This window comes from Cynocephalus volans, chromosome 10 (assembly GCF_027409185.1).
Source record: "Cynocephalus volans isolate mCynVol1 chromosome 10, mCynVol1.pri, whole genome shotgun sequence".
Lineage (NCBI taxonomy): Eukaryota > Metazoa > Chordata > Mammalia > Dermoptera > Cynocephalidae > Cynocephalus > Cynocephalus volans.
This window is the reverse complement of record NC_084469.1, coordinates 102,281,484-102,306,289: the sequence shown is the minus strand read 5'-3', so window position 1 is coordinate 102,306,289 and position 24,806 is coordinate 102,281,484. Positions and strand designations below refer to the sequence as shown.

General features: G+C 36.9%; 1 protein-coding gene across 1 annotated transcript; it reads right to left on the bottom strand.

Annotated features, from left to right (window-relative positions):
- Window positions 1-15,702: 15,702 nt before the first annotated feature.
- On the bottom strand, window positions 15,703-18,162 carry LOC134388577 (olfactory receptor 7E178-like). Its single transcript, XM_063111727.1, has 2 exons — window positions 18,140-18,162; window positions 15,703-16,654 (listed from the first exon to the last, which is right to left on the bottom strand). Exon 2 carries the CDS (start codon window positions 16,627-16,629, stop codon window positions 15,703-15,705), a length of 927 nt encoding a protein of 308 aa, XP_062967797.1. The 5' UTR covers window positions 16,630-16,654; window positions 18,140-18,162.
- Between the last annotated feature and the right edge of the window lie 6,644 nt (window positions 18,163-24,806).

The window sequence follows — 24,806 nt, the reverse complement described above, 5'->3', positions numbered from 1 at the left end:
CTGTCTTCCTGGCGTGCAAATTCCTACATCCTCACTGTACCTCCCATGATGAAGACCTAGGAAGAGGTCCCTTTCTCTTCTGATAAGGTCACAGCCCTCTTGGATTGGGCCCTGACATTTGTTACCTCATTTAACCATAATTACTTCCTAGAGGCCCTATTTTCAAATATATTCACCTTGGGATTTAGAGCTTTAATGTAAAGAATTTTGGAGGTCATCATTCAGTCCAGGTCACTTATATGCGGATTTTTGTTTTCCACACAGGCAATCATCTGTAAATAATGATTATTTTACCACTTCAATCATTACATCATATGTATTTTTTTCTTTTTTCCTTTTTTAATGTATTTTTTCTTGTACTGGACAATACAACTTCCAGCATAATACTAAGAATACAAGCAGCTTACTTGTCTTCACGATTCAAATGAGGTATGCTCTCTGTTTTATTGATTTGTTTGTTGTTTTCCTTTTAAATACTCGGTTTTTACATGGTTAAAGACTTCCCAATGTTTCATAATTTGTAAGGTTGAATTTTTCTTGAATTATTTAATGCTTTCTCTGTGACGATCCTGTTCATTCACTGATAAAACTTAATTACCTAGAACTGTACCTGGCCCAGGATGGTACTAATAAATACTTGAATGAGTTAATGAATAAAAAGACTCTTCTGAAATAAATATGGCGATTATGCTTATTTATTTTCTAATGATAAAACAATCGTGCATTCCTGGATAAACACAACTTGGGTGTAATGGATTGACTTTTTAAAAATATTAGCTTGATTACGTTTACTAATAGAGAAACATTTTGGAGCTATGTTTGAGTAACATCGGTGTGTAATTTTTTGGTTATATGTTGTGCCTAAGTGGTATACAGATGTAAATTGTGACAGTGTCATATACTGTACTAGGGTGTACTGCCACCTTTTCTAAATTCTTAATCTGTCTTCATGAAATAAGAATTGTCTGTCTTTTTTATTTTGAAAGCTAGAATTCACTAGTGAAATTATCTGGATCTAGAGTAATTTTTATTGTTTTTTCAGGTAACTTTTTTCTACAGTGCTTCAATTTTTTTTTCATGATTATAAGATAACTAAGGTTTCTAATTTCAACTTAAGTATTTTGGGTATTTTCTAGGCACATTTCATTTTCATCTGTAGCAAAATTTTATACTTTTTTCTTATATTTTTATTGTTTGGTGGTTGTACAGGTAAACTCCTTTTGGGTCCCCTTTTGCATTCTACAATGATTTTTTTCCCTACACTCTTTTCCTTTGTGTTAATCTTGGTGAAAAGTATTTGGTTTTGGGATTTCTTGCAAAGAATATTCGGCTTGAAACATCTAAACTATTTATTGGTATGTTTTCTATTCCATTTATTCTGTTTATATAGCTGTATTAGTTTGCCTTTCTTTTATTTCTTAGTCTTTCTGTATACTTTTTATTGTACTTTATTTATTTTGGCAGCTGGCTGGTATGGGGATATAAACCCTTGACCTTGGTGTTATAACACTCTGCTCTAACCAGCTGGGCTAACAGGCCAGCCACCCTCCTTATTTGAAGATCAGCTGTTTAGCCACCTTAATTCCCCTCTCCCTTGTGACAGAACATACTGTTTTTGGGGTACCTGAAATTTGATTTAATCGGGTATGGTAAGACACACAGACATGAAAATGACTGTCATGAAGGATGGAGTTCATCATACGGCTTCACAGAAACAGCACAGCATGGCATTCAGTGAGGGCCACTTGGGGAGGCACCAGGAACAAAAGGGAAATGTGGGCAAGAGTCTTTATTGTGGTTTCCATGGGAAGGAACAGCCAAGGTGGAGTAAGAAGGTTAGACTTGCTGGTTTAACCTCATCTGGCTCTGGGAAGTAGGGGCTTTACCTGGTTTTGTGCTATTTAGCCCCAGGGTGACAAGGGCAGGTTGATAGTAGCCCAAAGTGTGAGAGCCCAATGCAGGAGGTAGTTGGGGATATGGGATATGGATTGATTTGTGTGAATGTGAAAGGTGAATTTCTGGGAGAGTTGGCTAACCTTGGGAGAGGCAGTCCCTGAAGGGTCAGCAAGGCCCTCAAGATGTTAAAGCATCAGAAAGCAGAAAATTAAAGACATGGTTAATACACATGGTTCCAGGTGATAGGACATAGATATCTTTTGGAGGCCATTTTTCTGCCTGCCTCACATTTATATTATGTGATTTCTTAATGCTTTTATTGTCAGCCTGTCTGTTTTTAGTTATTTCAATTTTGAACAACATTTTTAAAAGATTTAAAAGACCTATTTAAAATGCCAGCTATAGTTTAAAGTATTATATATTTGTTCTGATTACCAATGTGGTGTTATTTATTTCTACTGCATATTTTATTGTCCTTTTCTGTGATTTTGTCCCATTCTTAAATTTATTCTTAAGTAAATGGACCTCAAAATGGTTCTCTATCTTATTTCAAGGCTTAACCTATCTACAAATTTTTCATCTTTCTACCTTCCCAGAGAGGCTGGAAGCCAGAATGAAGGTGCATACTTTCCTGGAATGAGATGACCACAAAATAATGATGAAAAATTTTCTAAATTTTGTGAAAGACATAAATCCACACATTCTAGAAGTTCAAGAGAATACAGAGCATGATAAACCTAAAGAAAACCAAGCCAAAATGTAGCATAATGAAACTGATGAAAGAAAAAGACAAAGAGAAAATCTAGAAAGGAGGTTGAGAAAAATGACACATTATAATGTAATTCACTGAATGTGGATTTCTTATCAGAAATCAGAAGAGTGTGAAGGAAATGAATGTAAGAACATTTTAATTTTTATTTATTTATTACGAATATTCATGAGATACAAACCTGATTGTCCCCCCTCCTGCCCAGGGGGGCCAGATTCATACTGGGGCATATCCATTACCAGAAATTACTCTTGTACCCTTTGTCCCCTCCCAATTATCCCCCAACCTTCCTTCCCTTCCTCTTCTCCCCTCAACTCCAATTTGTAGCCCTAGAAATGTTCCCTCCCTCTGTTGAATCACAGCACTACTGTGGTCATTCTTGCCTTCCTTTCTCTCTTAGTTCCCACATATGAGTGAGCACATGCGGTATTTATCCCTCTGTGCTTTGTTTCACTCAACATAAGTTTCTCCACGTTCATCCATGTTGTTGCAAATGAGAGTATTTCATTCGTTTTTATGGCAGAGTAGTATTCCATAGTGTATATATACCACAGTTTCCTTATCCAATCATCCACTGATGGACATTTAGGTTGGTTCCATTCTTGGCTATTGTAGACAGAGCTGCAATAAACATGGGAGTGCAGGTATCTCTTCGACATGATGATTTCCGTTCCTCTGGATATATACCCAGAAGACGGATTGCTGGATTTTATAGAAGATCTATCTGTAGTTGTTTGAGAAACCTCCACATTATTCTCCAAAGTGTTTGTACTAATTTACATTCCCACCAACAATGCGGTAGTGTTCCCTTCTCCCCACACCCTCGCTAGCATTTGTTATTCACCATCTTTTTGATTATAGCCAGTCTAACTGGAGTGAGGTGGTATCTCAATGTGGTTTTAATTTGCATTTCCCTGATGACTAGTGATGTTGAACATCTTTTCATGTATCCGTTGGCCATTTGTATGTCTTCCTTTGAAAAATGCCTATTCATCTCCTTTGCCCATTTTTTAATTGGGTCATTTATTTTTTTACTGTATAATTGCTTGAATTCTATGTATATTCTGGATATTAGTCCCTTCTCGGATGCATAGTTGGCAAAAATTTTCTCCCACTCTTTGAGTTGTCTTTTCACTCTGTTTGTTGTTTCTTTTGCTGTGCAGAAACTTTTTAGTTTGATATAGTCCCATTTGTTTATTTTTTCTTTTGCTGCTCATACTTTCAGGCTCATGTTCATAAAGCCTGTGCCCAGACCTAACTGCTGAAGTGTTTCACCTATATTTTCCCTTAGTAATTTTACAGTTTTAGGTCTTATACATAGGTCTTTAATCCATTTTGAGTTGATTTTAGTGTATGGTGAGAGATGTGTATCTAGTTTCATTCTTCTGCATATGGATATCCAGTTTTCCCAGCACCACTTGTTGAAGAGGCAGTCTTTTCCCCAATGTAGATTTTTGTTGCTTTTGTGTAACATCAGATGGCTGTAAGCCCGAGGAGTAGTTTCTAGGTTTTCCATTCTACTCCACTGGTCTGAATGTCTGTTTTTATCCCAGTACCATGCTGTTTTAGTTACAACAGCTTTGTAGTATAATTTGAAGTCAGGCAGAGTTATACCTCCAGCTTTGTTTTTCTTTGCTCAGGATCGCTTTGGCTATTCATGGTCTTTTGTTTTTCCATATGAAAAGTAAGATTGTTTTTTCCATTTCTGTGAAGAATGTCATTGGTATTTTGATGGGGATTGCATTGAATCTGTAGATCACTTTGGGTAGTATAGATATTTTCACAATGTTAATTCTTCCAATCCAAGAGCATGGAATATGTGTCTTCTTTAATTTCTTTCAGAGGTGGTTTGTAATTCTCATTATAGAGGTCTTTCACCTCCTTGATTAAATTGATCCCTAGGTATTGTATTTTTTAGTGACAATTGTAAACAGGCTTACTTTGTTTATTTCTCTTTCTGTTAATTCATTATTTGAGTATATAAATGCTACTGACTTCTGGGCATTTATTTTGTATCCTGCAATGTTACTGAAGTTATTAACCAGCTCTATGAGTTTTTTGATAGAGTCTTTAGGTTTTTCTATATATAGTATCATGTCATTTGCAAATAGGGAAAGTTTGACTTCATCTTTTTCAATCTGGATTCCTTTTGTTTCTTTCTCTTGCCTGATTGCTCTTTCTAGTACCTCCAGTAATATGTCGAATAGAAGTGGTGAGAATGGACATCTTTGTCTTGTTCCTGTCCTTAAGGGGAAGGCCTTCAGTTTTTTCCTGTTCAGAATAATACTGGCGGTGTGCTTGTCATAAATGGCTTTTATTGTGTTGAGAATTCTGTATATACAACATTTCATTGTAAATACAACAGGTCTCTTACCACTTTTGACCACCATGCAGACACTTCTCATTAATGAAGATCCCTAGGGCTCCGTTTTCCAGAGGATGCATGCCAGGTGCATTGTTCCCAGAAGAGAAAAAAGCATTCAGACTAAACCTAAAATAGGAAGAAACAAAAGCACCCAACCACTGAAGTCAAACCCAAGCCATGTATGAAAGTATGGTCCTGTGTATGTGCTCTTGAGTGTGGATGCATTGTATTAAAATCAACAGAGTCAGCTGTTAAAAAATACTGTTGGTTGATTTGATGTATAATATTCACAGCTTATATAAATCAAATTGCCCTACATGTATTAAATGGAACATTTAAGAATTGAAAATAAATGTTTACATTGTCCGTGACATGAAAAGTGTCAGTATCATTAATGCTTAGAGATGTTAAGTAAAGACAAAAAAATCATTGTTGACCAACTCAGCCTGAGAAGGGGAGTAAGAGGCCTCTCTGAAATAGGAATATGTGAGCTGTTAATCAGGGGAAGCAAGGAAAGAATAAGCATTCTAGGATGAGAGAACTGAATGCACAGTTGCCCTGGGGGTCAGTGAACTTGGTAATGTAGGGATTGGAGAGGCCAGTGTTGTGGGAGCAGAGAATGTAGAGTCAGTAGAGACAGAGGGTGTGAAGACCACAAATAAAGCATCCTGCACTCTTCCTCGATGTGTCTCTCACATTGGAAATTTTGTGTCTGTGAATCAGAGGTTGTGACTGTTTTGTCTCATCTTTGGCTTTCCAGGAACTGACATGGTTAGTTAGCACCATAGCAGGTGCTCAACATATACAAATTGTTGGATGCATAAAAAAGACTGAGACCACACGTGTCAACTGTGACACCAAAAAGAAATCATCCAGTTTATCATATGCTCAAATGTAAACACAAAATTGAAAGTAAAGCTAAATAAAATGCATTCATATCTATTGTAAAATAATAATATCACATGCACAATACTTCTTCTAGAAATGGAAAACTGGTTTAACATTAAGATGTTTGTTAACTTAGTTCATCACAAAAGTAGGTCCATGAAGAGAAATCATAACCATAATCACAAAAGAAAAAATGCACTGAGAAAATTTATCAGCCATTACTGTGGTTAGCAGCCAGGGCAAGCCTGTTGGAAAACAAGGAAACAAAAGACAATTTCTTACCCCAATAAGGAATGGTTTTTGAAACCACAGCCAACAGGATATTCTACATTAAAACACTAAACTATGTGTTTTAAATTCCTGGCAGGCCAAGTCAGTCTATTCCAACTCCAATCATTTCATATTCTCCCCAATGATTAAAGAGATTGGTAAGATGAAAAAAGGAAATTGGCCTAAGTATCAAATATATAAATAATTACATTATTTGTAGATGGTATTGTGAATGCTACGGTGTAACAACAACAACAGAATAGAACGAATAAGTGCAATCAGCAAGTCAAATATGCTAATGAAAACAGGGAATATGATAGAAAAATCCAATCGAATTAGGAAAATACCTCGTGCATGATAGATCTTCTGTGAATAGCCAACCAATAAATGGTTTGATGCAGGAAATTTTACAGGAGCCAACAGTCTACAGAAAAGAATGGAGAAGAGCCGGAGACTCTCCAGAAAATAACTCTTAATGGAGAGAGCCTCTTAATGGAGGCTCTAGATTCCGAAGAGGGAGAGAAGGAAATAGATCAAGAGCTAGAAAAGACTAGTTTCACTGGATACTAAAGTGCCTTCCCAGTGCAGTGAAATAAGAAGGAATAGAAGAGAGAAAATGGTTTGTGGGATTTACCTTTATAGACTGAATAAATATGGGACTGTCCAACTCTCATCATTCCAGAGGTAAAGCCAAGTACTCACTTTTTCTCCTCTGATCCTTCCTATCCCTCCAGCCCTCACTGGAAAACATTGACGCTCTTTGATGGTTATTGCTGAAGTTTTCTCTTTTCTGTGATCTGTTCCTGTTAAACCTGCTGGAGTTTTCACAGAGGCTGGGGTCAGAGAATTACAGGTGAGGGGCAAGAAGGGCCTTTTAAAGTTTCCAGCTTCTCAAAGGTTGAATTCCATGAGCTCTTCATTAAATAAATGGTGCTCTTTCCACCCCCACCCCCCCACTCTCCAAACAATTCCGTGCCCTTCGGGTACAAAAAAGATATCAGAATGAAAATTTTCAGTCAATTTTGTGTCCATGTAGGCAGTGGTAGCAGAGGATGGATTTATTTCCTCCAAGGAGATACTTTTTTTTCCTTTGGTCTGATTTAAAAGTTACAATTTGTCCCCTAAGGAAAGTCTGATTTCAACAAGGAACTAAATCCAGGAACTAATTTTCTTTTATGTGCTCTATTTGAGAGTCTTTGGAAGTTTTCTGGATCACTTGGTGTCTGCAATTTTATGGAAGTAGTAGCTTGTGCTTTGGGGCTCATGTTCATCAAGTTTGTGCCCAGGCAGAGTTCCTGAAGTGTTTCACCTATATTTTCCCTTAGTAATTTTAAAATTTCAGGTCTTCTACTTAAGTCCTTAATCCATTTTGAGTTGATTTTAGTATATGGTGAGAGGTGCATGTCTAGTTTCATTCTTCTACATATGGATATCCTAGTTTCCCAGCACCATGTATTGAAGAGGCAGTCTTTTCCCCAACGTATGTTTTTATTCCCTTTGTCAAATATCAGATTGCTGTAAGTCTGAGAGGTGATTTCTGGGTTCTCTATTCTGCTGCACAGGTCCTAGTCTCTATTTTTATGCCAGTACCATACTGGTTTGGTTACTATGGCTTTGTAGTATAATTTGAAGTTGGGCAGTTTTATGCCTCCTCCGGCTTTATGTTTTTTGCTCAGGATTGCTTTGGCTATTCAGGATCTTTTGTTGTTCCATATGAATGTTGAGATTGTTTTTTCTATTTCTGTGAAGAATGTCGTTGGTATTTTGATGGGGATTGCAGTGAATCTGTAGATGACTTTGGGAAGTATAGACATTTTCACAATGTTAATTCTTCCAATGCAAAAGCACAGAATGTCTTTCCAGCATTTTGTGTCTACTTAATTTCTTTCAGTAGTGGTTTGTAGTTCTCATTGTAGAGATCTTTCACCTCGTTGGTTAAATTGATTCCTAGGTATTTCATTTTCTTTTTGTGTGACTGTTGTAAATCGGCTTTCTTTCTTGATTTCTCTTTCTGTTAGGTCATTATTGGAGAACATAAATGCAACCGTTTTGGGAGCATTTATTTTGTATCCTGCAATATTACTGAAATTATTAACAAGCTGTAGGAGTTTTTTGATGGAGTCTTTAGGTGTTTCTATATATAATATCATTTCATTGGCAAATAGGGACAGATTGACTTCATGTGTTCCAATGTGGATGCCCTTTATTTTTTTCTCTTGCCTGATTGCTCTGGCTAGTACCTCCAGTACTGTGTTAAATAGAAGTGGTGAAAGTGGGCATCCTTGTCTGGTTCCTGTTCTTAAAGGAAAAGCCTTCAGTTTTTCCCTATTCAGAATGATACTGGTGTTGGGCTTGTCAAGGAGGAAAAATAAACAAATGGGATTATATCAAACGAAAAATTCTTCTGCACAGCAAAGGAAGCAATCAACAGAGTGAAACAACAATGTACAGAGTGGGAGAAAATTTTTGCTAACTATGCATCTGACAAGGGATTAATACCCATAATATACAAGGAACTCAAGCAATTATACAGCAAAAAAACCCAAATAACCCAATTAAAAAATGGGCAAAGGATCTGAATAGACATTTTTCAAAGAAAGACATACAAATGGACAACAGGTACATAAAAAATGCTCAACATCACTAGCCATCAAGGAAATGCAAATTAAAACTACAATGAGATACTACCTCACTCCAGTTAGACTGGCTATAAAAAAAAAAAAAGATGGTGAATAACAAATGCTGGAAGGATGTGGAGAGAAGGGAACACTCCTACAATATTGGTGGGACTGTAAATAAGTGCAACCACTATGGAAAACAGTATGGAGTTTTCTCAAACAACTACAGATAGATCTTCCATATGATCCAGCAGTCCCACTTCTGGGTATATTCACAGAAGAATGGAAATCATCATGTCGAAGGGATAACTGCACTCTAATGTTCATCGCAGCTCTGCTTCCAATAGTCAAGATATGGAACCAACCTAAATGTCCATCAATGAATGATTGGATAAGGAAACTCTACCATAAAACAGAATGAAATTCTCCCATTTGCAACAACACGGATGAGCTTGGAGAAACTTATGTTGAGTGAAACAAGCAAAGCACAGAGGGATTAATACCATATGTATCCTCTCATAAGTGGGAGGTAAGAGACAAAGAAGAAAGGAAAGAAAGACCACAGTGGTGCATTGGACTTGCAGAGGGAGAGAACAAACCTTGGGATACAAGTGAGAGTGTGGAAAGGGGGATTGGGAGGGAGGTTGGGGATAATTGAGCGGATAATTGGGTGGGGATGTGGGGTATAATCACAAGTTGTGGTAATAGACATGCTGCCAGTATGGATCTCACCATCACATCTTAGGCATGAGTGGTGGCAATTTGCTTTGTACCCCACGAATATCCATAACCAGTAAAAAATAAAAATAAAAATAAATATTATGGATGTAAGGAGGTCTTATCTCTGTAAAATTACTTTTCTCAATTTTTAATGAATTTATTAAGAGAAGATTGACATGTCAAACACTGTACATATTTAATTTATACAACTTGCTGAATATATGAATATACTTGATAAATATACATCTGTGAAACCATCACTGCCATCAAGGCAATAGACATACCCATACCCAAAGTTTCCTTTCACCCCCTTCTTATTTTCGTGTGTGTGGTAAAAACATGAGATCGAGTCTCTTAATTTTATGTACACAAAGCAGTACTGTTAATTAGAGGCATTATGATGCATACTAGATCTCCAGAAGTTATTTTCTTGCATAACTGAAACTTTCTACCTTTTGACCATCATCTTCCATTTCTCCCCTCCTTCAAGCCTCTCACAACCACCATCGTACTCCAAAGAGGTCCTTTCTGAAGAAAAGTAAATTGATTCACAGTTTTGTTTCTGTTGAAAGGACTGACAAGAAGAGGACTGATACATGTTCCTTGACATTTGCTGGTGACATGGAGGCTTTTGTGTATGTTCAGAAGGTGTCCATTTATTACCTCCAAATAGAGGGGTAGGAGCAGAAATAGTCCAGGTGGAGAGGACTGAAGAGTGAGTCTTGAGGAAATACAGGTGGCAAATATACACCAACTATAGAGTTTGTTGGGGAAGGGGAAGAGAGAACTCTTAAATTGACTTTGAGCTTTCAAGAATACAATATATTGTTATTAACCATTCTCACCACGTTGTACAATAGATCTCTTGAACTTACTTCTTTTATCTAATTGAAACTCTGTATCCTTTGTTCAATATCCCCCCAATTCCCAACTCCCAGCCTCAGGTAACCACAATTTTATTCACTATTTGATGACTTCAAATGATTACATTCCACATATGTAAGTGAGATCATGAGGTATTTTTCTTCCCGTGCCTGGCTTAGATTACTTAACATAATGTCCTCTAGGTTCGTCCACCATATCAAAGATGACAGTATTGTCTTCCATTTTGTGGATGAATATTATACCATTGTGTGTGTGTGTTTGTGTGTGTATATATATTCCATATTTTTGTTATCAATTCATCCATTGACAGATACTTAGGTTGATCTCATATCTTGGCTATTGTGAATACTGCTGCATTGAACATGGGAGTGCAGATACCTCTTCAACATACTGATTTTATTTTCTTTGAATATACGCCCAGAAGGGAGGGTGTGGAATCACCTCATAGTTCTATTTTTAACTTTTTGAGGGACCTCCACGCTGTTCTCCATAACGGCTCTACAAACTTGCATTCCCAACAACAGTGTGCAGGTTCCCTTTTCTTTACATTCTCTTCCATAGGAGTTATCCTTTGTCTTTTTGATAATGGCCATTCTAACAGGTGTGTGGTGCTATCTCATTGTGGATTTAATTTGAATTTCTCTGATGATTAGTGATGATGAGCATTTATCATATACCTATTGCCTATTTGCATTTCTTCTTCTGAGTAATGTCTATTCAGATTCTTGGTACTTTTTTAAAAATCAGGTTGGTTTTTTACTTTTGAGTTGTTTGAGTTCCTTACGTATTTTGGATATTAACACCTTATCAGATATGTTGTTTGCAAATACTTTCTGTCATTCTATTGGCTGCTAAAATCAATTTTCAATGAGTTTCTTGCAGAGGTTACACCTGAGAAGTCTTCTCAAGTCAGAAGGGATTGATGTACATACTGTTCTTTGGTGAACAGAAAATGTTCCTAAGTGTGTTTCATTTTAATGACTATCAGTTATTATTGTGATCATGGTGTTTCTTTTTTTTAAGTGGGAGCAAATTATTTTTATTTAAAAAGACACACTAAGTCTTTTATTCTGGATTTTATATGTCATCCCCTTCCCAGAGAATCTCTTATTGTCTAAAGTAATTCTGTCCAACAGAAATATTATATAAAACATATACGTAATGTTAAGTTTTCTGGTAGCCACATTAAAAACATAAGGAAAAACAAATGAAATTAATTTTAATTGTGTATATTATTCAAGCCAAACCATCCAATATACAGTAGGTCCACTTTTTATATCCATGGGCTCCACAGGGCCAACTGTGGGGCTGCATCCATGGATTTTGGTATCCACTGGGGGTCCTGAAAACAATCCCCCATGGATACCAACATTTTTTAACATGTAAGCAGTATAACAATTTTTATGCTGTTTCAGCTTTACCATTCACATTTATATTAATTAGAATTATAAAATTAACATTCAGTATCTCAGTTGCATTACCACATTTCGAGTGCTCAATAGCCACATGTACCTGCATATAAAACAGTGCAGATCTAGAATGAGGGACCCCACAGATAGCAATTAGGTAGAAATCAATTCATTAATTTAAGGGACTGTATTGTTTGATATTTTTTAGAGGGAGTGCAATTTAATAATAACAGATGTAGAACAATAGTATATTGTGGAGAGGACTCTCCCCTAAAGGAAAAAGAAAATATTGAACTCATTGCCACCATCAAAAGAAACACACGGAATCACTATGTACTGGGGAATCTTGGTTTTTACAAGGGAGAGGTCCATTTCACCCCCAAGGTGAGCATGGTGAAGTGATAATGGAGGTTCCTTCTTTCAGCAGATAAACAGTCAGCACCACCACTCGAGGACAGCTTCCCAGCACATCGTCTTTGGAGAGTCCATGCATTCAAAATATGACTGTGATTATGATACAAACTTATATTTCTTCAACACATCATATGACTGGCTCCTTTTCACATTCAAGTCTCATCTTACATTTTTAATGACTGATCTTTCTAAAGCAGCGTCTTCACACCCATCTCCACTACATAACACTATGATTTTCCCCACAGCATATGAACACGTAACTGAGCTTCCATCCACTTAAGAATTTTAAATTACCAACCGTGGTTTACATTACCTTTAACGACTTATCCAAGCACTAGGAGGGCATGACTCAAATTTATGAAATGGCACCAAAGCACAGGCTTTTCCATGTCCAACAGGTTATTTTCTCTACTCGGTAGAGCTTCATTCTGTATAATCAATTTCTTCAGAAACTTGTATTGAATAGTACATTATTTCTGGACTCATACAGGGTGTTAGCTGTGGCATCAAGTTTACATACATGTTTTGGTCCATCTCCGGACTCCATTCTGGCCCACTGTTCCCCTTTTCTATTCCTGAGACAATTCACATCCTCTGAAATCAAATAGTTTTATAATAACACTTGATGCCTCTTAGGGCAAAACCCTCTATTTCACTGTACGGTCACTGTTGTTCCAGACATATTTTGGAACCTCTTTGCCAAATGCCACAAAATCTTATTGGGGAATTGGCTGTAATTTCATTGGAGAATAGGTTAAGTTGGGAAAAGGTGACATTCTTAGAATGTTAGGTTTTTCTATTCCTAGACATGGTATAACCCAATTATTTACATCATTTTTAATGTTTTCCAATTAAACCAATGAGGGTACTTCAAAAAGTTCATGGAGAGATTTGTATTATCTTTTCATTCATTTTCCCACAAAGTTTTCTAAGTACCCTCATATAACTTTAGTAAAAGTAGTTTGTTAAATTTTGGTGTCTGTTGTAAGTGGTGCCTTAAAATTAAATTATAATTCTGCTTTTAGTGTACAGAAATAGATTTTATTTTTGTGTAAAAACCATGCAAACATCTTCATATACTCTATTATTAAACCTAATGATTTGTCTATAAAGTATTCTGTTCCTTATCCTCAATAATATCATCTTAGAATGTCTACAATTTCATTTCTCCTATTCTGGTCTTTACACTTCATGTCTTCATTTCCTGCCACCACCCTACCTCCGACTGCAAAACTCAGAAGTAAATATGGTAAACATTCTTGTTTTTTACCCTTGAAAGTGTAATGCTTCTAATGTTCTTTTATTAATTGTAATTGCTAAAGAGTTTTGCTGCATTTTTTTAATCAACATAAAGCATGTTTCTTCTAGTCTTAATATTCTCCAAGGTCTTTAATTTTTTTAAATTATTTTTTAATTGAAACAATTGATTGTACATATTTGTGGTGTAAAGAGCTGACTGTCAATATTTGTATGCAGTATGTGAGGCTCAGATTGGGATAATTAGCATATTGATAATTACAAAATGCAATAGAGAGAACAGAACTGTGATTACTAATGGTGGGAAAGGGGGAGGAGGGTTAGCAAGAAACAGTTTAATGGACACAAAAATGGATTCTATTATTGAATGTTGAAATTTATCATAGTTTTGTATATAATGAAATAATCATATAATCTCTTGTTTAATGTGTCAAGGCAGTGAAGTACCCTCCTAATTCTCCTACTATTTTTAAGTATTCTTACCTCCCAGTTACTCATTAGTGTGCCATGGCATGTCTTCAGTTTCGGTATCAGGTTCCAATTAAATTCATAAAATGGACATTCCCTCTTTCTCTGTTCCTTGTAAAAATTTATACAAGATTGGAAGGATCTGCTTTTTTTTTCTTTTAACATTAGATTTATTTTTTCTAATTAATTAATTAATTTATATTATTACTTTTTTTACATTCTTAGGTGTTGCAGCGCAGTTGAGGTGGAGGGGGAGAGGGTAAGGGGGAGTGAAACAGGGTGGGATGAGGAGGAAGGAGGGAGCTCTGGTCATGGCCTGTGGTATCCCCGCCCATTTTTGGTAGGAGAAACCAGGACCTTCCTGAAGCGGCTGGGTGGTCCTTGCTGGGCTGGTTATGGATGTGGGGTGGGGGCGTGGCTGATGCCCCAGGCCCCTTCACAGCCAGGAAGGATCTGTACTTTAAATGACTGGTGAAATTTCACATAAAAACATTTTATTCTAGTGTGTGTATTTTTAAGCACTGAGTGACATGCTTTATGCATGAAAGAACTATAGATGGTTAGTTATTAAAGGTTGGCTTATAATATCTTCTTGAACCAGTCACAATTGTTTATAATTTTCTAAGAATAGATCCATTTCATTTATGTTGTAAACATTAACATGTTCATAACATTCCCTTGTTTTCTATCCTACTCTATACTTATGTGCCAGTTTTCTTTTACAGTATTTGCTGCATCTTTTCTTATTCTCTTGCAAAAGAGAATGAGTTTTGTGAACCCTCTCTAGAAATCAAATTTTGGACACATTAATGCTTGCTACTGTAGTTTTTTTGTATTACAATACTATTTGTCCTTATATTCATTATTTTCTTCTACCTTTTTGGATTGGTTATGGTGTCATTTTTCTCACTTTTTAGATTTCATGGTTGGTTAATTACTTTTAAGCCTTTTTTCTAAAGAAAAACAATGCTATAACTTATAGATATTTCATGAGATAAAATTTTGATATATGAATACATTAGTTGCATTGTATTAGCTATATATACACAGAATAATATATGTCTATATATATGTGTTTGTGCATGTGGGAGTATACATTTAATTACATATATATATATTATGAGACATTGGGTCATTATCAAAAAATTGTGAAAAATCATCTGTTCTGACATGTCCTCTCCCATCTTTTCCATGGTAATTCTATGTCCAGTAGGAAAGTCCTAGTAAATAACTATTTATTCAAACTAAACATTCACAGTGCCCACTTAAATCTCAAAATACCTCATTTTGGAGAGAAAATTAGTCACCATACCTGCTCACAAATCTACTCAAAATCATTAAGGAGGAAGAGTTAAGTAGATGTCTTGGTCCTACAAGTAGAGTTTTAGATCCTCCTAACAAATAGAAAAAAATAATAGGAAAAGTATAGAGATAAGAAATAAAAAGAATGAAAGAGGTCTGATTGTTTTGCAGTGGTAGAAAACAAGACTGCTCATGGCTACAAGACCCGAGTAATGGAAAAGGAAAGTGAGACAGATGTACTGAGGTACTATGTATAATCCGGGAGTGACTGTCACTTAAGTGGAAGATCCAACTTATTCTAACAGAAACAATTGTGCAAACAAATCAGAGTCATGTGGGTGCATATACACAAGGGCACATTCAGGTTTCCTTGTTGCCCATGGTTGATTTTTCTGCCTTTTCTAGTCCTATGAATCAAAATGGAGAGCACAGGTATTGAGATTAGGCGGTTCTGTTAATAATCCTCCACAGGGCCCGTTTGATGTCCCTGTTCCTCAGGTTATAGATGAAGGGGTTCAGCATGGGGGTGACCACGGTGTACATCACTGAGGCCACCACACTCTTCTTGGGAGAATGAACAACTGAACTGAGGTATACGCCAAGGCCAGTTCCATAAAATAAGCAAACAACTGACAGGTGAGAGCCACAGGTGGAGAAGGCTTTATATTTCCCACCTGCTGATGAGACTCTCAGGATGGAGGAAACAATTCTAGCATAAGAATAAAGGATCCCTGAGACTGGAACACCACCAAAGATGGCAGCAATAAAATACATTAATATGTAATTAGTGGAGGTGTCAGAACAGGCAAAGTGGAGGAGTTGAGGAGGGTCACAGGAGAAATGAGGAATTTCCACATCTGAGCAGAAGGTAAGTTGTGACACTATCATGCGGTGCATCTGGGAGTTAAAAAGACTGATGAGAAAAGACACCAGGACCAACAAGCCACAGAGGCAGGGGCTCATGATGACTGGGTATTGCAGTGGGTAACAAATGGCCACCAACCTGTCATAGGCCATCACAGCAAGAATTAGATTGTCCAAACATCCAAAAAGATAAAAAAAGGACACTTGAGTGAGGCAGCCTGCATAGCTGATGGATTTGCTGTGTGTCTGTATGTTCATCAGCATCTTGGGGATTGTAGTGCTGCTGAAACCCACATCAGCCAAGGACAGGTTGGAGAGGAAGAAGTACATGGGGGTGTGGAGGTGGGAGTCAGAGCTGATGGCCAGGATGATGAGTAAATTCCCAACCACTGTGACCAGGTACATGTGCAGGAACAGACCAAAGAGGATGGGCTGCAGTTCAAGATCATCTGAAAGTCCCAGGAGAAGGAATTCGGAGACTGTTGTTAGATTCTGTGGTTTCATGTTGCTGGGACACCTTATGACAAAGAAGAGAGTGTTGGGACACACAAAAGTATAGAGGCACCTAACTAAGCAATTTACAAGGAAAGTATTCACACTTGAGGACCACACATCTTGGTAATTTTAGCAATATTTCTCAGGTGCAAACTCTTCCTAAAACTCTTTTTGTAAATGTGTTCACTCATTTTTAACTGACATATAATAATTCTACATAAATATGGGGTCGTAGAAAGTAGAGTAGTGGGTACCAGAGTCTGGGAAGGGGAGGAAGAGAGTAGGATGGGGAGAGGTCAGTCAACAGGTACAAAATCGCAGGTAGGAGGAATAAGTCCTAGTGTTCCATTACACAGTAGGGTGACTATAGTTAATAATATACTGTACATTTCAAAATAGCAAGAATGGAGGCTTTCCAATTTTCTCACCACAACGAAAAGATAGATGGCTGAGAATTATTTCTTTATTAGTGTCTGTGCTGTTCACATGCTCCTATATACACCCAGTTTGGAGAGACTGAGCCCAGAAAGGCAGAGGAAGAAGGACAATTTGAGGTAAGAAGTTCATTAACACAGTAGAGTATCAGGCCCCTAGTTTTGAAGAGAATATATGAAATACAAAATATGCTTCTCTCTTCAAGAAAAATAATTATTTTTATTACAGGGCACTGAGATGCAGTGTAGAGCTAGGGCTAGGGTCTGGGGCTCACAGACCCCTCGAGCCCATTCACAAACCCTTCACACACAGATCTATGTGTTAGGTAACTGGAAAAATGTCCTTGGTGCCTTACTTGAAGGAATAGCCTTTATTCAGCACACACAACACTATCATCCAAGCAGTCCACAGAGAAATTCAGAAACTCAACTGCAACTGGCAAAGTCCAAAGAAAAACTCAACAGCTGCCAGCAGAGTAAACCTGTTCTATTTTTAGATGCAAGCTCTCTGCCATCCAGCCCTTTTCACAAACTGATGAACATACAATAGCAATGAAACTAAAAAGATACATTGGAGCATATGCGCACTAACTCCATCCACACAACTTGTTTACAAAGAATTAAGAATGTGCTGCTTGACCCCAACCAGAACTGAGCCAAGGGAGCCTGACTAAATTATCCTATTTTCCCCACATGCAGTCAGTAGCACTTTATCTTACATAAATTCAGTATAAGAAATCCCTTTGATTTGAGTGATGAGGAAGAGATGGAGGAAGGGAGGGATGAATTGGTGGAGCACAGAGGATTTGGGGGAGTAGCTATACTATTCCGTATGATTCAGTAATAGTGAATACATGACATTATGCATTTGTCCAAACTCATAGAACTGTGCAATACAAAGAGGAAATCCTAGTGTGAAATTAATAATATATCAAAATTGATTTGTAATTATAGCAAATGGACCACACTAATGTAAGACACCAATAATAGGAGAAACTTTATATGTGGGTTGATGGAGGGTATGGGAATTATCTGTACTTTCTGTTCTATGTAAAACTAAAATGCTATAAAAAGAAAGAAAAAAAGAAACAAACAGGTTAAAAAAGAAAGAAATTCCCTTGATTTGGAATGTTTTCCTAGAAGAACTAAAACTACATGAACTAGTTTCTAAACCAAAATCAGATGTTCACATATCACTTTTTATGCCAGTCATCTTCATGAGTTTTTACCATTATTCAATTTTACGCCACCCCCCTTCCATGGAGATAAGTGCTCACTCAAACGTGTGGGCTGTCTGGTAAAAGTCTTTTCATACGTAATTCAAATATCTAAATATTTGTTCTTGGTGGACCAGTGTTTCCAAAGTGGGTGTATATAGACTTCACATTGTGATGAATTTGTTTTTCTTAAATGCACAAAATCATAATGGCAACAGTGATTCTGAAGATGGTATTAATTTATAATGCACCAATGATTAAACAATAATTAGTGATTAATGAATACTGTGTACCTATTTTTTTTGAAGGGTTATTTTCTGTTAATTCTACATAATCTCAGCGAAATATCAGAAGCTGGGTTTGATTTTTGTTTATTGTGGTGTGGTAAAATTTCTCAAAAATATTTCTAATTCTAAACATTTGTGAAGTGTTCTCTCTTCCAATCCACAGTTCCCATGTACAATTGAGAAATGTAGGACCAACGCAAGGTCCAAAACCTTAAATTGGCCTTTTTATCCCAGCTTAAGAGCTTTGCAAGTCAATTCGTTCTTATAAAGGGATTGCATTTCTCCGTAATTTACCTACTAAGTGAAGGTAACGCAGGTTCAATTCTCACAGCAGGTCAAAACATGAGATAATCTGGGAAAAGCTCAAAAGGAAAAAGGACAGAAAATAATATTACAAATACCCAGGTAGATTTTTTTTTTTTTTTTTGGTGGCTGGCCAGTATGGGAATCCAAATTCTTGACCTTGGTGTTATATGCTCATCTTTAAAATGGGTATATTAAACTGACCTATTGTATAAGATTGCTTTTTGAAATTAAATTAAGTAATAATTTTAAGGGGCTTAGACAGTGGTTCTCAATGCTGATTGATCATTATAACTACCTGTCAATGTTACAAAATTTACTGGTGCTTTGACCACATTCTAGAAAGATTTAAACCAGAATCACCACATGTAAGTCCTTTGGTAATACTAACATACCAGCTAGAGTGGAGAACAATTGACAGGCACTCTGTAAATGTTCCGTTTATGTTACCTATTATTATTACTACCATTATTTCCCACTCTCATATTGGAATATCAATATTTAGTAATACTTGCTTCTGAATTCATATTTCTTACCAATAAAAAAAGGCTTTTGCTATCCCTTCCTGATCCCATTCCTTAGCACTTGAGGTGCCCAGAAGCAAATACTGTTGTGAATTCATTGGATGTAGTTTCCTTTTCAATGTTTCCATACTATTAAAATTGATTTGTTTATCTATAAACAGTTTTCTTTATTACTTATCTAAATGCTATCACACCACACATATTGTTTTCTTAGAAATTCTCGTTTACCGCAAAACTGTGTTTTAAGTCTCTCTGTGACATCCATACATCCATTTCAAACACTTTAAATGATGCATAATATTACCTGGGGATGAACTTCAAATTATTTTTCAATTTTTTATTACAAAAATGCTCAGACAATTTTTGTGCCTCCCTCCATGTCACACAATTGAAAATTTCTGTAAGGTATATTCATAAAAGATAGTGGTTTGCATTGTAAAAATTAATACATGTTACATTTTAATATTAATTACCTACATTTGTTTTTCCAATAGAAAATTGGGCACAATTTAAAAATGCTCTTATTTTTAAGACACAGAATCAGAAAGATCCCTGAACTCTGTCTGTGATAAGGTCCCTGTAAACCACCTGACTCATTCCCGTAATTCACAGATAAACTTGCCAAATCCTATGAGAAGAATTGGATGTTTCTTTCAATTAACATAATTTTTTTCTAAGTCCATCCATGTTGCTGTGAATGGTAATATTTCATTCATTTTTATAACGGAGTAGAATTCCATTGTACAGAAAGAAAAATACCACATTTTCTCACTTATTTGTGGGAGCTATAAACAAACAAACAAACAAACAAACAAACAAATGGGGGCGTGGGATACACAACAATCACAATTCCTTGAACTTGTTAAGAGAAGTGAACAGATATGATGTTGATGGGTGGGAGGGGGGAGGGGGGAGGAAGGAATCCGTAAAGGGACATGAAAATCAACTACATTGTATATTGATAAAGTTAAATAAGTTAAAAAAAAAAAAAAGAAAAGGATGTTTCTACCTCCTTTTGCTCATCTGGGACTAAAACAGGTTTGAAAGGAAAACAATCGTTATGTTTGTAGAGGGGATATAGCCCTGGGGTAAGAGTCAGGAGTCCTTTGTCTGAGTCCATATCCCTTACTCACTAGACGTAGAGTGTGTGTAACTCTCTCAACCTGTCTGGGCTGGTAGCCCTTACCTGAAAATGAGAGAGTAACATCTACCTTTAGGATGTGTGTGTGTCACTTAATAGAGGTTTGCCACTTAATATTCAGTTGATATTTTTTAAATTAGAAGTGGAATCACCTTTGGAGCAGCAGGTTTCTAGAGGAAATACAATCTCGGGAATGGTTTAAAGGGCTTTTGTTCTATTATTAGGCAGAGAAATAGAAGCCTGTCACATCCAAGGGAACTTGTTCATGGAATGAAAGAAAATCCTAAAATGTGTCTCAATCCACACAACAAGATTTACTTCCTTTCCTCTCTCCCCCTTTCTATTTTCTTTCCATTTTTAATAAAACTCTATAATTTATTTTATAATTGATTATTGTAGATTCCATTAAATGGGAAATGATAAGTCCCATAGGAAATCCATGGCATAGGCTGGCCAGTTAGCTCTGTTGGTTAGAGCAAAGCCTTGCAATGCTAAGGTCACGGGTTCGGATTCTTGCACTGGCCACCCACAAAAAAAATAAAGAAAATCCGTGACACACATACACAAAAGCCGTGTTTTGTCTTGGTCTAGTTCTAGAGACGGAACTGGAAGTAATGATAACACAAACAGGAGTCCACCCAGTGTGTGGAAGGCCTGTTGCCCGTGCTCTGTTTTTGTGAACTGAGGAAGGGTCTATTCAATATTCGAGGGAGATTGTTGTTTCTGTAGTCTGCTCTGTGCCAAGAATGTACAGGCTCTGGCGAATCAGAAATGTGTGAGACTCAGCTGTGTGATAACCAAGAATGGAACTCAAGACACTTACTTAATGTCTTCCCTAGAGATCAAGAGGGGATAAACTACAAAAATGAAGGAGGAAGTGAACAGATGAGGCAAACTCTAGGAGCAGAAGCAAGAGAGAGATTGGCCCTGAATTATGATGTACCAACCCTTTCTGTGATTCCCCCCTGTGACCACAGCTGTTCTCCCTGTAGCTGATCCTGCACTGGGTCTAGGTGCCCAGCGAATAGAGTCTCACCATCTGAATTCAGACCTGACTTCACTCCCTTTCTACCCTAGGATCTAGTAAAAATTACATTAAAATACTGTGCTCTTATCCTCAGATGTAAAATCACAATCTGCGTTGCTTTTTTTGGAGGTGTCATGGTAGTCATGCAGATGAAAGGCAATAAGCAACGTAAAAAGCTAAGTCTCATTTGTCATCACAGGAAGTTAGTAATAGGGTCTAAAATTGGCAAATCCAGAAATATCAATATAAAATGTTTTGCAGAAATGTAGAAATACATGCCAGAAAAAATAGTTAAAAGAACAGAAAGATATTGCTTTTGGAGTGTGAAGGGTGGAAAAAGGGGTCCAGGGAAAGAGACCACTGTGTGTCATCATAAGATTATAAGTGGTGCTGAATTTTAGGTTAAGTATGGGTTTGTGTCACCTTGATAAAAATTAAAATTAATTTTTTAAGTGTTAAAAAAAATCTTATAGACTGGCACTCGGAAACCCTAGCTGTAGGTTCCTCATATTGAGGCTACTCTTGTTATTTCCATTATTAGGGGATGGTTTAAAGAAACTGATTTCCTAGTTTTGTGGGACAGATGGCTACAGAAGCTAGAATCAGTGTGGGAAGAAAGCAAAATTGGGCAAATTTCTCCAGTCTCTTTTGCATGCAGTGTCTCCCCAGCACTTACTGGACTGCACTGTCTCTCTGCCAGGACACAACCACGGAGCATGGATCGACATCCCCTTCCCTGCTTGGTGTGTGATGATGGCTCAGGCGCCGTCCTCAGGAATGACAAGAAGACAGAGTCAGACATGAGCCTCCTGACGCAGATGATGAATCTAGGAGGAGGAGACACAGGTATCTGAAGGACTGGAAGACATGGGTGGATATTTATAATTGTATGAGTTTGGGAGCTCAATGCACAGAGCTCATAATTAATCAAATTGGTCCATGTGATTCCAATCTCCGAAGACTTGTTAATACTAATAGAGAAGGAAAAGAAGAAAAGTAAATGTACTGAAAAGGGTCTGGGGTTTTCCTCTCGTCAGGAAAAGCCTTCCCTGTGCTCACCTTTTTAGTTGTTGTTGTTAACATTTACTTGTACAAATTTGAGGGATACAATGTGTTGTTTCGACACACGCATGTACTGCACAATGATTCACGCATATACTGCACAATGATTCACTTGAGTAGATAGCATAGTACCTGTTAGTCCATGATTTCTCGCCCCCTCCCACCACTTCTCCCCTCTGGTAACGATTATCCTAATCTCTGTTTCATGAGAACCACTTTTTGTTTTTACTTCTCATTTCTGACTTCCACATTTCAGGTATGTTATAAAATTCAGATACATGTGTTTTTTAATTAAACAAAGCAATGTGTGAATTTTGTATCTGCCAGTCCACAGAATTATTATTTAATTTGTGGACAATTAGGTCTTATAAATGAAGACTCTTATACAATATCTATTTTCTCAGTTAAGGCTCATGTCTCTAAGGAGAACTTCCATTTTTCTCTCTATAGTACTGTTGGGGGTTTTGGACTTTAAAGTGTTGTAGATGTATGTTTTCTGCTGTTTTGATGTATATTTGTATATTGATTATATTTTGATGTATATTTGTTTTCTTTTTTTATTTATTTTTATTTTTTATTTTCTTTTAATTTAATTTTATTTTGTCAATATACAACGTGGTTGATTATTGTGCCCCTTCACCGAAACCTCCCTCCGTCTTCCCTCTCCCCCCTCCCTCCCAACAATGTCCTTTCTGTTCCCTTGTCATATCAACTTCAAGGAATTGTAATTGTTGTGTCTTCTTCCCTCCTCCCCTCCCAGTTTATTTGTGTATTTATTTATTTTTAGCTCCCAAAAGTAAGTGAGAACATGTGGTATTTCTCTTTCTGTGCCTGACTCGTTTCACTTAATATAATTCTCTCAAGGTCCATCCATGTCATTGCAAATGGCAGTATTTCATTCGTTCTTATAGCTGAGTGGTATTCCATTGTGTAGATGTACCACATTTTCCATATACACTCATCTGATGATGGACATTTGGGCTGGTTCCAATTCTTGGCTATTGTAAAGAGTGCTGCAATGAACACTGGGGAACAGGTATACCTTCAACTTGATGATTTCCATTCCTCTGGGTATATTCCCAGCAGTAGGATAGCTGGGTCGTATGGTAGATCTATCTGCAATTGTTTGAGGAAGCTCCATACCATTTTCCATAGAGGCTGCACCATTTTGCAGTCCCACGAACAGTGTATGCGAGTTCCTTTTTCTCCGCAACCTCGCCAGCATTTATCATTCACAGTTTTTTGGATATTATCCATCCTAAATGGAGTGAGATGGTATCTCAGTGTGGTTTTGATTTGCATTTCCCTAATGCTGAGTGATGTTGAGCATTTTTTCATGTGTCTGTTGGCCATTTGTATATCTTCCTTAGAGAAATGCCTACTTAGCTCTTTTGCCCATTTTAAAATTGGGTTGCTTGTTTTTTCTTGTAAAGTTGTTTGAGTTCCTTGTATATTCTGGATATTAATCCTTTGTCAGATGTATATTTTGCGAATATTTTCTCCCACTCTGTTGGTTGTCTTTTAACTCTGTTATTTGTTTCTTTTGCTTTGCAGAAGCTTTTTAGTTAGATATAATCCCATTTACTTATTTTTCCTTTGGTTGCCCGTGCTTTTGGGGTCATATTCATGAAGTCTGTGCCCAGCCCTACTTCCCGAAGTATTTTTCCTGTTTTCATTAAGAAGTTTTATTGTTTTAGGGTGTATATTTAATTTGTTAATCCATTTTGAGTTGATTTTAGTATATGGTGAGATGTATGGGTCTAGTTTCATTCTCCTGCATATTGATATCCAGTTATCCCAGCACCATTTGCTGAAGAGGCAGTGTCTTCCCCAGTGTACAGGCTTGGTGCCTTTGTCAAAAATCAGATGGCTGTAGGTGTGTGGGTTGATTTCTGGATTCTCTATTCTATTCCACTGATCAGTGTGTCTGTTTTTATGCCAGTACCATGCTGTTTTGTTTATTATAGCTTTGTAGTATAGTTTAAAGTCAGGTAGTGTTATGTGACAAGCAAACAGATATGAGGTTGTTGGGAGGGAGGGGGAAGAAGGAGGAAGGAGGGAAGTTTCGGTAATTGACCGCAATAATCAACCACATTGTATACTGACAAAAAAAAAGTTTTAAAAAATGAAAAAAAAAAATAAATAAAACAGAGAGAGTTGTGCATTGCTCCAGGATGCCTGTGTTATAGCT